This window comes from Tachypleus tridentatus, chromosome 8, assembly GCF_004210375.1.
Source record: "Tachypleus tridentatus isolate NWPU-2018 chromosome 8, ASM421037v1, whole genome shotgun sequence".
Taxonomy (NCBI): Eukaryota; Metazoa; Arthropoda; class Merostomata; order Xiphosura; family Limulidae; genus Tachypleus; species Tachypleus tridentatus.
This window is the reverse complement of record NC_134832.1, coordinates 86,995,154-87,010,987: the sequence shown is the minus strand read 5'-3', so window position 1 is coordinate 87,010,987 and position 15,834 is coordinate 86,995,154. Positions and strand designations below refer to the sequence as shown.

The 15,834-nt window shown below is 31.3% G+C and overlaps 2 protein-coding genes across 11 annotated transcripts in view; one reads left to right on the top strand and one right to left on the bottom strand.

Annotated features, from left to right (window-relative positions):
* The window catches only part of Coq6 (ubiquinone biosynthesis protein COQ6, mitochondrial), a 58,311-nt gene extending 50,786 nt beyond the window's left edge, over positions 1 to 7,525 (top strand). For all 7 annotated transcript variants that reach the window (XM_076449955.1, XM_076449953.1, XM_076449957.1 and 4 more), the window contains exons 11-13: positions 1,247 to 1,362; positions 2,178 to 2,344; positions 6,597 to 7,525. In XM_076449955.1, the coding sequence (XP_076306070.1) occupies positions 1,247 to 1,362; positions 2,178 to 2,344; positions 6,597 to 6,626 (313 nt within the window). In that variant the 3' untranslated portion in view covers positions 6,627 to 7,525. The remainder of the gene's footprint in view (positions 1 to 1,246; positions 1,363 to 2,177; positions 2,345 to 6,596) is intronic.
* Positions 7,526 to 8,131: 606 nt separating this feature from the next.
* The window catches only part of LOC143222857 (uncharacterized), a 36,388-nt gene continuing 28,685 nt past the window's right edge, over positions 8,132 to 15,834 (bottom strand). For 3 of the 4 annotated variants that reach the window (XM_076449949.1, XM_076449950.1, XM_076449952.1), the window contains 3 exons: positions 14,166 to 14,460; positions 11,044 to 13,967; positions 8,132 to 10,764 (listed from right to left, as the gene is read on the bottom strand). In XM_076449949.1, the coding sequence (XP_076306064.1) occupies positions 10,683 to 10,764; positions 11,044 to 13,967; positions 14,166 to 14,460 (3,301 nt within the window). In that variant the 3' untranslated portion in view covers positions 8,132 to 10,682. The remainder of the gene's footprint in view (positions 10,765 to 11,043; positions 13,968 to 14,165; positions 14,461 to 15,834) is intronic. The other variant, XM_076449951.1, reaches the window with a different exon arrangement.

Here is a 15,834-nt window from a genome sequence, read left to right as displayed (position 1 = left end):
GAAGTTATAATTTTCCTATACTGAAAATATATTTACAGTTGATACTCCTCTCTCACACTTTTCATCCTTCTTCCCACAATTTTCTGGTGCTTGTGTCTTCTGCCAAACTTTGAAATGATGGTTTGGTGCATAGAGGGAGTCATGTGACAATGGTGCTCTCCTATCAGTGGAGAGATGATGCATGTTAATTTGCTTGTTGGAATCTTGCAGAAAGCTTGTGGTATGTGCTATACAAATGTTTATGTCTAGATGGCAGCAAAAATAAAGCTAATCTTGTGAGTGGAGGGAAGTACCATTCAGAAGTACAGTTTTAGTATTGAAAAATTGTGACCTTATTACTTATATCTTGCACACTTGTTTTTTTTAGTTATTTGTTTTGCTGTCAGCCTGCCAATGAAACTTAAGCCTACTTTTTTTTGTAGTAATGGCACTAGTACACTAAATAATTTTTATTGATTCAAATATATATTTAAGATTATCAAATTATAGCAAGAATAAATCCGATAATTACTTAGCTGCTCTTTCTGAATTTGGAGATAACATTTTGTAATCTGTAGACAAAGCAAAAAATCTCAACTGAAAACAATGTAGCATTATATATCATTTGTTAAATTAGAACTTTATCTTTCTGAGAGAAATATGAGCAGTTTGTGATATGACAAGTGGGCATGGGAAGTGGGTCTGACTTTTCAGTTCATTTTTCCATAAACAAAAATAGAAGACTATAAAAGCTAGACTTTACCTTAGTAATATATATATATGTGTAATTTATGTTAAATTCAGGACATCAGAGTGGGGTGGTGAAAAAAATATTGGTTGGGCAAATCAAAGTGAATAAATATCATGATTCACATGCAATTGAGAATTTATTTAAACGTTTTCTTTTAAAATTAAAACTCATAATATCAAATGTTGATTTATTAACTACACTTTGATGTTAAGTGTATTAAAATATTTATTTTGTAGTTTAAAATTTTGAATGTATCTCTAAGACGTTCTTACATGTACACTTTGACCTATGGCAAGATGTTTAATCTTAAAATTACATGCATCATCAGAAAAAGGCAAACTTGAAGAAATTTGGTAAGAATTTTTTTATATGGTTAGTTTTTCTCATGTTACAAATAATAGTACCTGTATCATTATTAATTGTGGAGAAATTTTTCCTCCCTGCACTATTATTTGGAACATTGGAGTAATGTTAGGCTTCTTATCATCCAATAGTATGTGTTTCCTTTCTTTATAGTGATGCAGCACATAGGATTCACCCACTTGCAGGACAGGGTGTAAATCTTGGCTTTGGTGATGTTCAGACTCTTACTAGACTTCTAGGCAATTCTGTATATAATGGAAATGATATTGGTAAGTATATTAAGTGTTTCATCTCAAGGTGTTATCAGAGAGTTGCAAATCATAGTTGCCTTTATTGAAACTGGATATAAAGTTAGGTTGATATAAAGATGCACGATTAAAATGTATTGTTGTTGTTTTATGTAGGTATTAAGCATGTAGTGTGATTAAAGTTATTGGATATAGAACATAATTTAATACATGAGACTAGATTAGTTTTTTGCTGTTAAGTTGAGCTAATGGTCTCTATACCAGGTAATTAAACATGGCTTATTTTAACCACCAGTGTCTCAGTGTTGTCAAATAAACTTGTAACAAAAATGAAAAGAACTACAAAATGTTTAACAAATTCCATGATTATGACTGAAGCATGTTCTTCTTAATTACTTTGAGATTGATTTTCATGTTATATTAGAACAAATTTTACTCAACCAAGATTTTTTATAGAGAGAGTAAAATAGATTACAAACAGCAGTGAGGTGATCTGTTTTAGTAAAGTTAGAAGACTGTTCTTTAGAAATGGGTTCTATGCTTTTTCCAAGTTATTAGTTTTAAAGTACACTGTAGAAATAATAAAACTAAAGTTCTGATAATATATAAATTTATAAAATAAACTGTTTATAGTAAAGAATTATTTGTAAATATTATTATTATTTTTCCTGTCTTTTTTTCTGAAGAAAATAGGAATAACGACATCTAACAAGGTATTGAAAACTATATTCTGTCTATTGGTAAATAATGAATACAAGAAAAACTAAACCAACAAATTGAGAAAAGTGGTTAGTTTTAAGGTAAGTATGTTGAGAAATGTTCTTATTTTTTGCTAGGGACACTGGAACCACTTTTGGAATATGAAACTGAACGACAACGTCATGTTGTGCCAACCATGTGTGTTATAGATGGTCTAAATCGACTGTACAGCACAGACTTGTTACCAGTTGTTCTTCTTCGTAGCCTAGGCCTACATCTGACAGATACATTTAGGCCTATTAAGGTAAAGACCTATTTTCCATTATTACTAGCAGTTTTAGTTTGAAATTAAAAACAAATTTCATTCTGTAGTCTTTTAGCAGATTACTCTTAAAACTTAATCTAAACAGAGAATAATTAATACTTTTCTCAAGTATTTAATCCTTTTTAACCCAGTGGCATTATACTGGCTACTCATACATTAGCATTAATAAAAAGCAATAACTCATAAACAACAAAATATCTGAAATGTACACATCAGACATATGGTGTGATAACCATGAGACATTGTAAAATATATATTTTATTGGTTTGGGCAATTTATAACTTGTAATGAAATAAGAATCATTAACCCTATCATGATGGTTCACGTATGAAAGGCCATGTTATTGTGTTTGTTGACTGGCATTTCAAATTTCATTGAACTACTATTTTATGCACTTACCTTCTTAAGTTTGGTATCAAACTGTAGGTTATAATTCATATTTTCTTGTTATACATGATTTAATTTCTTAATTTAACAGTAAATATTAAACAAGCACACCTAATATGAATTTTTGTTTCATGTGGCACTGGTTCACATTTGGTGTTTGTGATGTCATAATTGGAAGTCTATAGTTCTGTATGATTTAAGAACTCATGTTACCAACATTGACAGGCCAGAATGTAAAGTAAAACCCTTTTTATGTTAATGTTTGTTGAGCTTTCAATATATTTGGTGAATCAAAGATAGTGGCACCTGCTCTCCTCTTTCCAATTTTGGAAATAATCCTTTATATACACTTACTTTTATATATGATATGTGAATAGCCTTTAGAAGCTCAGAATGTACCCTTAGTGATTTTCTCAGTCATTTTCAAATATAATAGCATTCTCTTGTTTTTGAGATAAACCTTTGTGTTGGTAAGTTGAGTCTTTAGCCTTTTCAAAATCTCATATTTTTTTAGATACAAATACAGTTTAGTTATTAAACTTTAAGTTATAATGGAATCCTATGATATTGATGAAGTAATTTATAATTATTCATTATTTTTTTTCACATTGTCCATGTGCAAAATGTCTTGAGACTTAGTTGCTGCTTGTCGTAGCTTGCTGAGTACAAAGGTCATAATTAGAAAAGATAAGTGTTTGCTTTATCTTCTTATTTTTCGAGAATGACTTCAAATTATAATACAAAACCACAAACAGCTAAAACCTCATTTATTTATGTTTATTATTTTTGTTATATTGACCTTTCACTATTTCATCAGTGTGTGGTTAACATTACAGAAGTTGCAATGACGTGACACACGTGCAGTCATCTTTCTGTACTCATGTTTTGGCTGTATTTTAGTGGACTAATATTTTGTAAAATACAGTCACATTTCAGTTATAATAAATTGTATATTTATATACATTGTTACTATTTAGAAATGAGTTCTTAAATTTATTTTTCTTAAATCATACAATAGTAAATAAAAGAAAAATAGCAAACAATTATTCTTCTAGTCATGAACTTTGTACTTGTTTGCTGCTTGCCATAAGTTGCTAAGTCTTATCAAATTTCACACATGTAAGATGTGAAATAATTTTTTTGTTTTATATGCACATTTTGAAATAACCGAAAATCATAAATTACTATATTAGTACAATAGAATTCCACTATAATTTGTCAAACTTAGAAACTAAGCTTTATTTTAGGGCTTACTAAAATCTTACCTTACTGCTTGGAATCTAGCATGAAAAGAAGGTGAGTTGGGCCCCTGTGTTTTATTCAGTATGTGATGAACATTAAAACAGAAAAAAGATATAAGGTTCTTATTTGATATTCTAGCTTACCAGTATTGGTAATTTGAGTTCCTAATTTGTAAAAAAAAAAACTATAGACTTAATGTTTGGACAGCACAAATATGTGATTTGAATCAGTGTTGCATTTAATGTCAATAACAAATGGATGATACTAAAATTTGAAGTATAATCTACAATTTGACACAAAACTTATTGACTTAAATTTATAAGATACTAGTTCAATAAAATTTTGAATGCAAGTCAACAAACGCAATGATATGGCCTTTGTTTGACCCATGACCTGTTGCAGAATGGCAAGATCAAGTTTATTTGTTTTAGTTTTTAACCTTAATTTAGCCTCATTACTCTATTTAGCTACCTTATTTGAGAGTTTAGTGACAAAAACCAACTTATGAAAATTTTCCAGGGATTTATTGGCAACTAAGATGAAGTTGCATTTGTATTGGTTTTTAATAGGCCTTTGTTTGAAATCCATATTCATGTTTTTGACATGAAAACTTTAAAGAAATAAAAAAAATTCCATGCTGAATGGAATGTAAGGATGTATCTAGTTATACATTCAAAGAAAAATCAAAACTGTCATTGTTATGTTATATTAAAATGTCGTCAACGTAGCTAGTATTCTGAAGCAGAGAATAAATATTTTAAAGCATTTGATAGTTATGTTTAGTTATGAAAAGATTAGATGAAACTGGTGCTAGTACTGTTTATAATTTAATTAAAGTTTTGTTTTTAAACTGAGCATTAGTATAAATGTTAGCATATTCAAAGAGTTATAACAATTTCTCTGATTTTGTGTGACACCAAAGGTTATCATCACATTAAACAATTAACAGTTGTACTTATTTCATGGCTGGCACCTCCTTAAATAGTAAAAAATGTCACAGATCATCTTGATCATGATGTAAAAAAGAAAAAACAGAACAAACTCATCAGGTATAAAAGGAACTAAAACGTTTAATTGAAAATTTCTTAGTTATAGTTACAACGTTCTTGGAAATACAAGTCTTAAACAGCATCTTCTTTATGAATTTTAGAGGAATGATGCAGGGTTCTTCAGAAAACTAATTTTAACTTTTAATTCAATACATATTTTTTCTTTTAATACGGATTTATTTGATGTTTCTATAAATATATATACATATACATACAAATATTTTGTTACACTGTTGTCTACCACTTTAATGTGATTTATAGAAAATTTAAAGTATCTGTTATAGTCATGTTTACTCAAAAGTAGTACATTTTCTTTATTTGCTTTAACCAATTTGCCACTGCAACACTTTTGGTCCATGTGCCAAGTCACATTCATTACTGTAGAAGTATCAAAACTAACAGTAGTTCAAAACAACCATGTGGTTTAGCAGTATTGACAAGCATAGTAGCCAGCTCTGGATCATTTGACCAGTAATCCTTTGTCTGTGGTTTCTATATGATGTCCATGACAAAGAGAATACCAAGAAAATTCCTTCTTTGAGATGCATCAGTTTCAAAATACTGATACATTCTGCTTTTAGGCTTAAGGTGGTTTCACTTCCAAGAAGGTTCAACAAACCTGTTTGCTTCAGCAACAATCATGTTCACATCTTCCATCAGAAAGAGTTTGAAAATTTCAACTGAAATGTTTTCAGATGGCAAACTTTCAAGCATTTGATGTTGTATAGTAAAATAAGTATTAGTTGAACTAACATGTATAGCCTGGAGAGTCTACCATCTATTGAGTAATGCCAGTGTTTCAGTGTCATCATTTGTGTTTGGATAAGCAGTGTCAGCTATGAATAAGTCAACTTGAACATTCACCTGCTCAGTAAATTACAGTTCTCTCATCATCAGGTTCAGAACCACTGGGCTAATAATTACTATCTTCATCTGCACCATCCTCCTTAAGTAATCCTGGATTATCTTATTGTAAAATATCAGTAGTTTCATTCAGAATAAAATGTTTGCACAATTCTGTCATCTTGTAGCTATATGGGTAACTGAAACATACCACTGCAGAAATCTTGAGTTAAGTGGCATGAGATTTAAGTGAAAGAAATATTTCCATTATTCACAAGAGAGCAAGGACATCTAATCATTGTACAACACTGTTTACATGCAGTTATAGACCCTTTGCTGATTGATGTGTCAACAGCACCTGAATAATAGAAGTGATCAATACATTAACATGTCATTAGTAGTGAATCCATAAGTAAGAACCACTTCCTTTATAATTATGTATTATTGATTTAACACTAATTTGAAAAGAACTTTAAGCATGCTACACTAAAGTGATGAAAGTTGATGTGAAAAACCTACTTTCCTGTTGTGAAATCATTAAATTGTAAATATTTTGAAGTAGCTGATTTTAAATGTGTTTGTAATCAAGTTAATGTTTAACTTAATAGATTGTTAATAATGCATAATAATAATAATAAACAGTTTGATAATATTTGATTCTTTTTAACTCTGGAGTATAATATTATACATCATTTATTCTTTCTTTTCAGGAAAGAATTATATCACATGCATCATCATGAACAGCATCTTTTACAGTTTGTAATAGTTTTTAATATTAACATCTACTTTTATTGTCCAGTAGATGTAACATACCTACCTATAATTTTAAGTTATGATAGTAGATTATGTTTTTGAAAAAATTGAAAACCAAAGACATTTTTATGAGGCTTTTGTACTTAACTCGTTTTAAGGTGCCTTATGCTCTAGGATGAAGTTCATCAAACTAAGTTAAAATTTTGTAAATTGTTTTTTGAAATAAGTAGTTCAGAAAAAGTAACTAGATTTCTTTTATTTTAATGTTTTTGAAATTAGTGATGAGTAAATACAGAAGTTGTTAGATCATAAATTTCAGACATTGATTCATATAATATACCATATGCTACTAGCTAACCTTTTATATAATACAGAATTATATTGTTAGAACTACGTCTATTAAAATAATGTCCTGGATTTCAGAGTAGATATTATTTTGTTTGATTTTGATACAAAACAAACTAATAAACTTGTGAAATTAATTGTGTAGCTACAGTTACCACAGTTATTGAGAGCCAAAAACAAATACACTAATAAATACTACATAAAAAGGTTTATTGTACATATTTGAATAATTCCCTACAACAGATAGTAATTTTCATATAGTAAGAGATGACTTTTTCAAATATTGGTCTTTTTGGTGTCAAAAAATTAAAAGAAAGAAAAAGAAACCCTTACTAACACTGGCATTTGAAATGCAATTGCTTATACATTTTTTTCAGCTGGCTGTTAGTGGATACTACTATATTTGATACCTGTCATATTTGTTCAGAAATGTACTGTAGCTCATTTGACTGTTTATTTCATTTATTTGACAAAAAAGTTTTGTTGGTTAGCTTGAGTATTTGTAATTATGTTGAGTACTATAAAAATGTTTTTAAGACAACAGGCGAATTTCTTTGTGATTATTATGCGATTACATTTAAGACAACAGGTGTATTTCTTTGTGATTATTATGTGATGTACATTATAAACATTATGTTACAAAAACAAATTAAATCACAGCAGAGACTTAGAAATATTTAATTTGCTGTATTACTTAAAGCTTAAACAAAAAATGTGGGCATGTTTTTTAATGGTATTTTCTGTATAAAATGAGAAAAAAATGTGTACATGAATTGTTTTTATTTCATAGGTGTATATTTGGTCTGACTAGTAGTGATAAAAAATTAAATTTAGGGGATAAAACAAATGATCTGGAGTGACCGACTTTTCTCTGATTTTTTAAAAAAAAATATTTCAAAAATAATACATTTTGGAAGTTAATGTTTAAAAAAAGATAAAAGCATGGAGATGATATGACCTCCTGACAAGACATGAATTTCAAATTATGTTTCAATAATGTGTAATAGTAAATAACAATGAGCATAGCATGAATGTTAAACAACTTTTTGTTGTGAGTTTAATAACAAGAATTTTTCAGTTTCAGTTCACAAGTATTATCATCTTGTCTGTGAGATGAGAGAATGTAACAAAATTTCCTTCACACATATACAGACACACAACTTTTAATTGTCAATCAAATGTACAAAATAATCCCTTTTCCATTGGCCTAGAATAACTCTGAATGTTCTTATACAATTACAGACATGATACATTCACTTTCCAACTTTGCTGACTGTGTACATAGTCAGCAGAAGAAAAATCTCTAAATATTTGGACTAAAACATTTTTAAAATTAAGTTTAGCAACAAAAGACATACTATTATAAGAGTTAACACACGACTTTTAACTCTATCAAGCTTGATCATAAATTCCATAAATGACCTCAAAGTATCAATAAATTTTATTCTAGGAAACAATTTGTGATATTACTTATGTTTCCCCTCCTGAAGAACTGTTGTCATTGGTGAATATTGAGTAATTATTGCATTTTGTGACTTATCAGAATCAAATAGGTTCACTAGGCCTGGAGCAAAACATTTTATACAGAATTAATATTTCTGTTATACTAGATCTTCACTGTATTTTTAATGACTATAGTGTTGATAGAAAATCATTTGAAAACTGGTGGGTAACATTTGTATTCCATAAACCCAAAAGGTTGAGTAAACTTGTGAGCACTGTCATCTGTAAAGTTATATATCTATCTATAACAGAGTGAATAAGCTTTCTATTTAGCAGATTTTACAACAAAGTTCAAAATGTTTATATACTAACACACCCATAAGGAAAAATGACATCACTGGGTCAGTAGTGTTATGTTAAATCTCTCTGTAAACCAGCATCCAACAACTTGTGTAAGAAGTCTGCTTCAGAGTTTATTATATTTTCTATATGCTAAACTTGGGGTTTCTTAAAACTTGTATTCCTGTTCAATACCAAAGATTATAAGGAGAGAAGTAAATGATACCATTTCCTGTGAAACAAACTACTACCTGTCATATATAATACATATTCTCCACTTTTATGTTTAAAGGCACATAGTTTTATTATTTTCTTGGATCCTGTTTGTGATAAATGGTTCTAAATTTTTACAGAATTCCTAAGACTTCGAGCTTGTTGTGTGTGTGTATGTATGTATATCTCCCTGTCGCCCACCATCACAATCCTCAGTTACCTTGGGATGAATCAAACAAAGAAACATTATTAACAATACATGGAAATGTGTTAGCCTTTCATACTTGGTAAGATTATCTGTAAAACAAGGAATCTTGACTATTAAATAAGTAATATACAAAACACTAGTATTAACTTGACTTTACAGCAAAAGTGGTTACCAACTATTTTTGGAAAAAAAGCAGCCACGGAGTAAGTAAGTTTCACATCATCATTTACAAGAATTTCCTTTGTATGACATTAATTACAATACAACATAAGGTAAATAGAAACTATGTAAATGAAAAATAGTAAGTACCTAATGTTAAAGATAACCCATAACATGTACTTCAGCCATTCCTTAACTTTGTGAGTTAAACATAAATAAATATGAACAATTATTACAACAACAAAATATTGCTGTAATGGAAAAAGTTGCCACAAGTGTTTTTCTTATAGCACAGCCGTGTCAGACTATCTGCTGTGTCCACCAAGGGGACCTGAATGCCTGATTTTAGTGTTGTAACTCTGAAAACTTACTGCTGTCCCAGTGGAGGACAGTTGCCACAAATATGGACCCTAAAAAAAATAATTATGAACTACATAAATAAGTAATATGCCTGATATTCACTGTATTCAGTATTCCAGGTGTTTAAAATTAGGAAAACTATCCAAAACTTGTACATCATTCATTTCACACTAATATTGACACTAAAACATGCTCTTCTAAATATATGTTCTTCCTTAATTTATTTCTCAATATTTAGGTATTTTATTCTCCAACACTCTTGCATGGACAATTAATTCATATATCTGGGACTAAATTTTCACTCTTAACGACACAGTACTATTGAGAACTGGTTCTTTTAAAATAAGACGTAAAAGTTATATTACATGTTTCTTTAGACATCACATAATAGTTGGTAGTTAAGAATAAATTACAGACATCTCCAAGTGTGACCATAGCTCTTGCAACCAACTAGGATTTTTAATTTCCCAGAAAATTGGGGTGCAAATGCTTTAAAGGAGGAACTAAAGTACACAAATCTTAATGTGCAGAGGCCATAATTTTGGGTTATTTACCAGTAGTCCCCATTAGGCAGTATTAGTGCTACTGCTAATGTTTTGCAGGAATTAAAATTAAGATATGCTACTTTGAAATCCAATAATGCACTAAACTTCATATGTGACTGAACAATAAGTTCACATTTCTGTCAAATCAATTCCAAATAAAGTTATAATTTAACAATCAAAACAAAAAACTAGAGGCTTACATACAAATATGTTTCTTGAAACATGCTTTTGTTCCTGAGAAACCTTATGACTAGATGTGCTTATTTTAAAATAGTGTAATTTAAAAAATGTATAACACCACTCTTCTTCTGTAGACCTCATGTTTATATCCTTATTTAACATTTTCTAAAGAAAGTATCAATAGCAATGTTTGTGTCACCAGTCCTGCTGGTTTTGAACTTTATTCTCTCCACAAAAAATGATGTGCATTCTCAGTCAGGAGACTTTCCTTGGGAAGAATTGTTCCCAGTTATTGTCGGGTCACTTGGTGAAAACAGCTGATATCCACATCGCCTGTCAGTAATAAACCAAACAACACTAAAATAAGGTTGTAGTTGAGAAAGTTTGATGTAATATAAAATAATGTAGCATCATCTAAAGCTTTCCATCAAAAATGTATGTTTACAGGAATGTTATTAAAACACAAAAAGTTACCATACAGTTTGTTGATTAATTATGAAACTTTTACTGAAATAACAAAATATCCTTAAATTTCTTGCCAAATTTTAATTTTCAAATTAAAAATCATACTAATAGTACAAAAAGAGAAAATTGCTTGCAACTTTCTACTACCAACCTTGGTGGAATGCAGTTATTTTGGGAGGATCTCCTGGTAGTGGTGTAGTCCCTCTAGTAACAGCATTTTGGACATCTGGAGTTTTAGATAACTGCTCCATCTTATCTACATGACTTTGCAGAAGTTTGTTTGAGGATTGGTGACTATCTGATGAACTCTTTTCATAAAGTTGCCTGTTGGATTCTGAAACTGACTGTTGCCCTCTTTGTACTGGAATGCAAGATTCTTCACATATTGTGGCAGGACGATGGCGCCGATGGCGTTGGAAGTTCAAATTCAATTCTGTTTCATTTTTAACATACTTGTCGTCAGAGGTCTCTCTGCGGCGTCTTACCACAGGACCTTTTTCATCTATATCTTGTTGTTCAGAACTCTTGTATTTGTCACCAACTTCACAATTTTGTACATGTCTTATTTCTTCTCTTGTTGTCTCTTGTTTGTAAGGCTGGGAACTCCTGTTTTTTTGTCCTGTTTTTGAGGCTCCATTATATGCTAGACTGGTGTTAGTTATGTCTGCTGGACTTTCAGATAAATGTTTTGAAGAGAAGTAGTTGTTAAATTCATCATATACATATTTGCAAGTCTGATTGTTGTACTTCTCACTTCCATCTCTAACATTACTCTCAGTCGTTGACTTTGGACGTCTCTGTTCTCTGACAGTCAATTGAGGTTTTTGATAAACTTGAAAGGGTGTTTGAGAACTTTCAAATGTTGAATAAATATTGTTATCCTTCTGTGACTCAAGCAGACAAACAGGAATATGAGAAAGTTGGTTTACTTGGGAACTCCCCAATGAACGTTTTTGAGTTATAAATTCCTGGTTACTTGATTTAATAATGTTTTCTTTGCCAGAAGACACTTGGTCACACAAATAATGAAATCCATTTTCCTTATTTTCAAATAAAGATATTTTATGTCCTGAGCAGTGTGGCTGTAAATCTTTCATCACTTTTTGTTGTCCCAGTTCATAACTGTGTGCTTCTAAAACACTACACTGCTTGAAGCCAAGTATTTTTTCAGGTTCATTTTTAGCATCAGGAAGAGAAGTGTGTCTGTTTATATCAACAGGAGTATTTACAACATCAGAATGTTTTACTCCCAATAAGTGGAATGCTTCTGGAAGTTCACTCAGATTTATCACTGAAATCTTTTTCTGTGGTACAGAATTAAGTGGGATTTGATTTTCTTTTGCTAGTGTGCCAAATGTCTCCTTAGCAATTTCTTTTGTCTCTTCCCTTGATGGAGTGTTAACTGCTTTTCCTCTAGAGCTCTTGTTTGATTTTTCCTTTGTTATAACTTTTTTTCTATTAATTTGCTGCATTTGAAAGGATTCTTCATCAAAGTAAACAGGAGACTTTACTGCTTGCCCTTTTTCTTGATCATTCCCTTGAATATCTCTTTTGTGGCAAGTTTGTGAGTCTAGCTCCAAGTTTCTGAAGTTTTGAACATTTTCCTCTCTACAGCTATCTCGAGAAATAGATCTTTCTAGGCCAGGTTTCTTAAGAATTCCCTTGGAAGGAAGAATGTTTAATTTCTGAACAACTTTATCTTTTTTATTTTTGGAACCATCAAGATTTTGCCCATTATTAGTTTTCTGTGTATGCTTTTTAAATTCTTCACTTTGGTTTTTCACATTTTCATCTGATTCTGAAGACATATCTTTTCCTTTCATTCCTTTTGCTCTCCATCCTTTTTCTTCTTCACAAGAATTTAGATGAATAAATGGCAGTGAAGCTCTTCTGTCTCCCTTGTTTTCATGACCACTTTCATCAGGTGACTGTTTAGCAACTACATTTCTCATAACATCTACTTCATAAACATTTTCATCAAATGATGCTTGTTGCTTCAGAGGAGGCTGAAGATTAGAACGTATATGGAAACAAAATGAAGGGCAACTCCAAACTCGTGGCAGACCAAGAGGAATTGGTCCAGAAAAGGGAAGGCCTCCTAAACTTACATACTGATACGTACCTTCAACAGAAATGTCTGAAGGAAACCTACTAGGGTGTGAATGAGAACGCTGTATTGGTCTTCTTCGTGCTAGTGACTTACAAGTACCAGAATCTTGTTGTGACTGGTCTGTTGGTTGGTATGATAATTGTCTTTCTACAGGTCTCTTTCTTTCTCTTGGTTTACAGGCTTCAGATTTCTGTTTTAGTTGATCTGTTTGTATAATTGAAACTTTATTTTCTAAAGCTTTCACCATGTCTTTTTCTTTTGTTTTAAGTTTGCTGGATTCTAACTGATTGCCAGTGTTTCTTTCCTCAGTAGAGGAACTTTTATTATGTGATCTTCCATTTTCAATACAGGCTGAGAATACTTTCTTCTGAAGTGAGGTACCTGAAGAATCTCGTTTAATAGACCTAAGTTCTGGTGAAGTTACTTGAACATTATCTTCCATTTCATTATCTGTTTCTTCACTGTCATCAAAAGACACCTGCCACTTTGACACCAGAGTCATAGCAGCTGTTGCACCTTTTGTGACCTGTTGCAGAGCTGATACATTGTCATCTTCTGCTACAGCAAACTGAGTGAAGGAAGAATCTCTACATCGAGATCTGCTACCTGAATGGTATTGTTGGTCTTGCAGACCCTCTTCTTTAGTCTTTTGTGTTATTTGGATGTTGACTGTTGGAGTGTATTTGTTCATTTCATTCTGTGTTGTTACAACTCGAATATTATGGGCTCCATCATCTTGCTGATTGATCTCACCATAGTGTGCATGGATGCTGTCCCTCTGCAGTTCTGGTTGCTCACTGATGAATTCATGTTGCTGAATAGGACCAATCTGCAGCTTGGGGAGGTCTTTTCGTGATCGTGAGCTCCTAGAGCTAGGCCTTTCCTCTATCTTCTCTTCACTGACTGTATGAGCATCTCTTGATTTAATGTTTTGTACCTCCTTCATTTCACCATCCATTCTCTGTTAAGAAATAAATAAAAACTTATTAAAGTTTTAAGTAGTTGAATTATTTCCACATTTCAAAAGAAAGTTAATTTGCTTTTTCATTTTTTGAAATGTTAATTTTTATATTACATTCATACTTATATTGAATATTTTTACCATTTAGATAACAATATTTCTATTTATTTTTGAAAAAAAAAACTGCTGCTAACTTACTTCTATTAATGGTTTATCCCTGTTCACATTAGCTCCAATTTGTTTATCATTAATGTTGTTGTTTTCAGTTGATGATGTAGGTTGTACAATTGCCACATGACAAATGTTGTCAGGAACAACACTTTTATTGTTTGGAGAAGGAGATACAAAAACATGAACCTTTTGATTTTCTAACATATTTCTGACTCTGCTGGTACCATTATAACCATCTTGTCTGTAGTTCTCAGCATGATCTTCATAATTGATGTTGTCTACCAATACATGATCTGTTTTAACACTTCCAGGTGAGGCATTTCTATACAAAAGAAACAATAGTTTTTGGTATGCAGATATTTAACAGATGACCAGTTCAAGAGTATACTTCAAAATTGTTTTTACTTTTTTAAGACAAAACTTCATCATAAGTCCATATTAAATTGAATGTGTGTTACATATTATACAAAATATGTAAAGAAGGTTCTTTACAGAAAATGCTGTGTAACTACAATAAATATTCTGGTGTCACAACTCCTGTAACAGAAGTTCATTCTGTAACATGTTTCAGTACTGAACATTTAATTAAAAACCCAACACAGAATATTTTAGCAAATGAGATAATGTCTACAGAAAACTAATTATTAAATATTTATATTGTTCTCTGTAAAGTTCTCTTAACAGGTATTTAAACTAACTTCTGTAGAATATTTCTAAGAAAATAATGAGACCAACTTGTTACTAGAAATACCACAGAAATAAATGGATGGCCCTTTGCATGCTCATCTCTTACATGTTAAACAACTTCTACAAATATTTTTGAGGTATGATCAAAATCTCAAAATAAGAAACATTAGAAGCAATTAATAATGTCCTGTACAATAGAAATTATACACAAAACATATGACTTACTCTAACTGCATAAAAGTGTTTCAAGTTGAGAAGTTTCGTATAAATTATGCATGCCCCTTCTATGTCTGTGACTAAGCTTTTAGCTTTTTGTTTTATTGTACGCATTTCTTTAAGGTATACATAATTATTTTCTAAACTGAAAATACACTACATGGCCAAGAGTATGTGGACACCCCTTCTAATTAGTGGGTTCAGCTATTTCTGCCACACCCATTGCTAACAGGTGCATAAAATCAAGCATAGATCCATGCAATCTCCATAGACAAACAATGGCAGGAGAATGGGTCATACTGAAGAGCTCAGCGACTTTCAATGTGGAGCTGTCATAGGATGCCACCTTTCCAACAAGTCAGTTCATCAAATTTCTGCCCTGCTATAGCTGCCCCGGTCAACTGTAAGTGGAAATGTCTAGGAGCAACAATAGCTCAGCCATAAAGCAGTAGGCCACATAAGCTCACAGAATGGGACTGCTGAGTGCTGAAGCTGTGGAGGCTGTTGTAGCAGCAATGGGGGACCAAGTCCATATTAGAAGTTGGTTTTACAATGAGATGTTCAACAAGCACATATGAGCATGATAGTTGGGTGTCCTCATATGTTTGGCCATGTAGTGTATATTTCCAATAGGTGCTTATCCTATTTCATGTAATAGCTTTTCTTGTTCAATACTGCTCTCTATAGGCAAAATTTTTTCAAGTATATAAAAGCCTCGAATCTTCCACCTAACCCTTTATCAACATGGTTTACTGTGTTTTTCTATATAAATTACCATGCGACAACTCTGCAA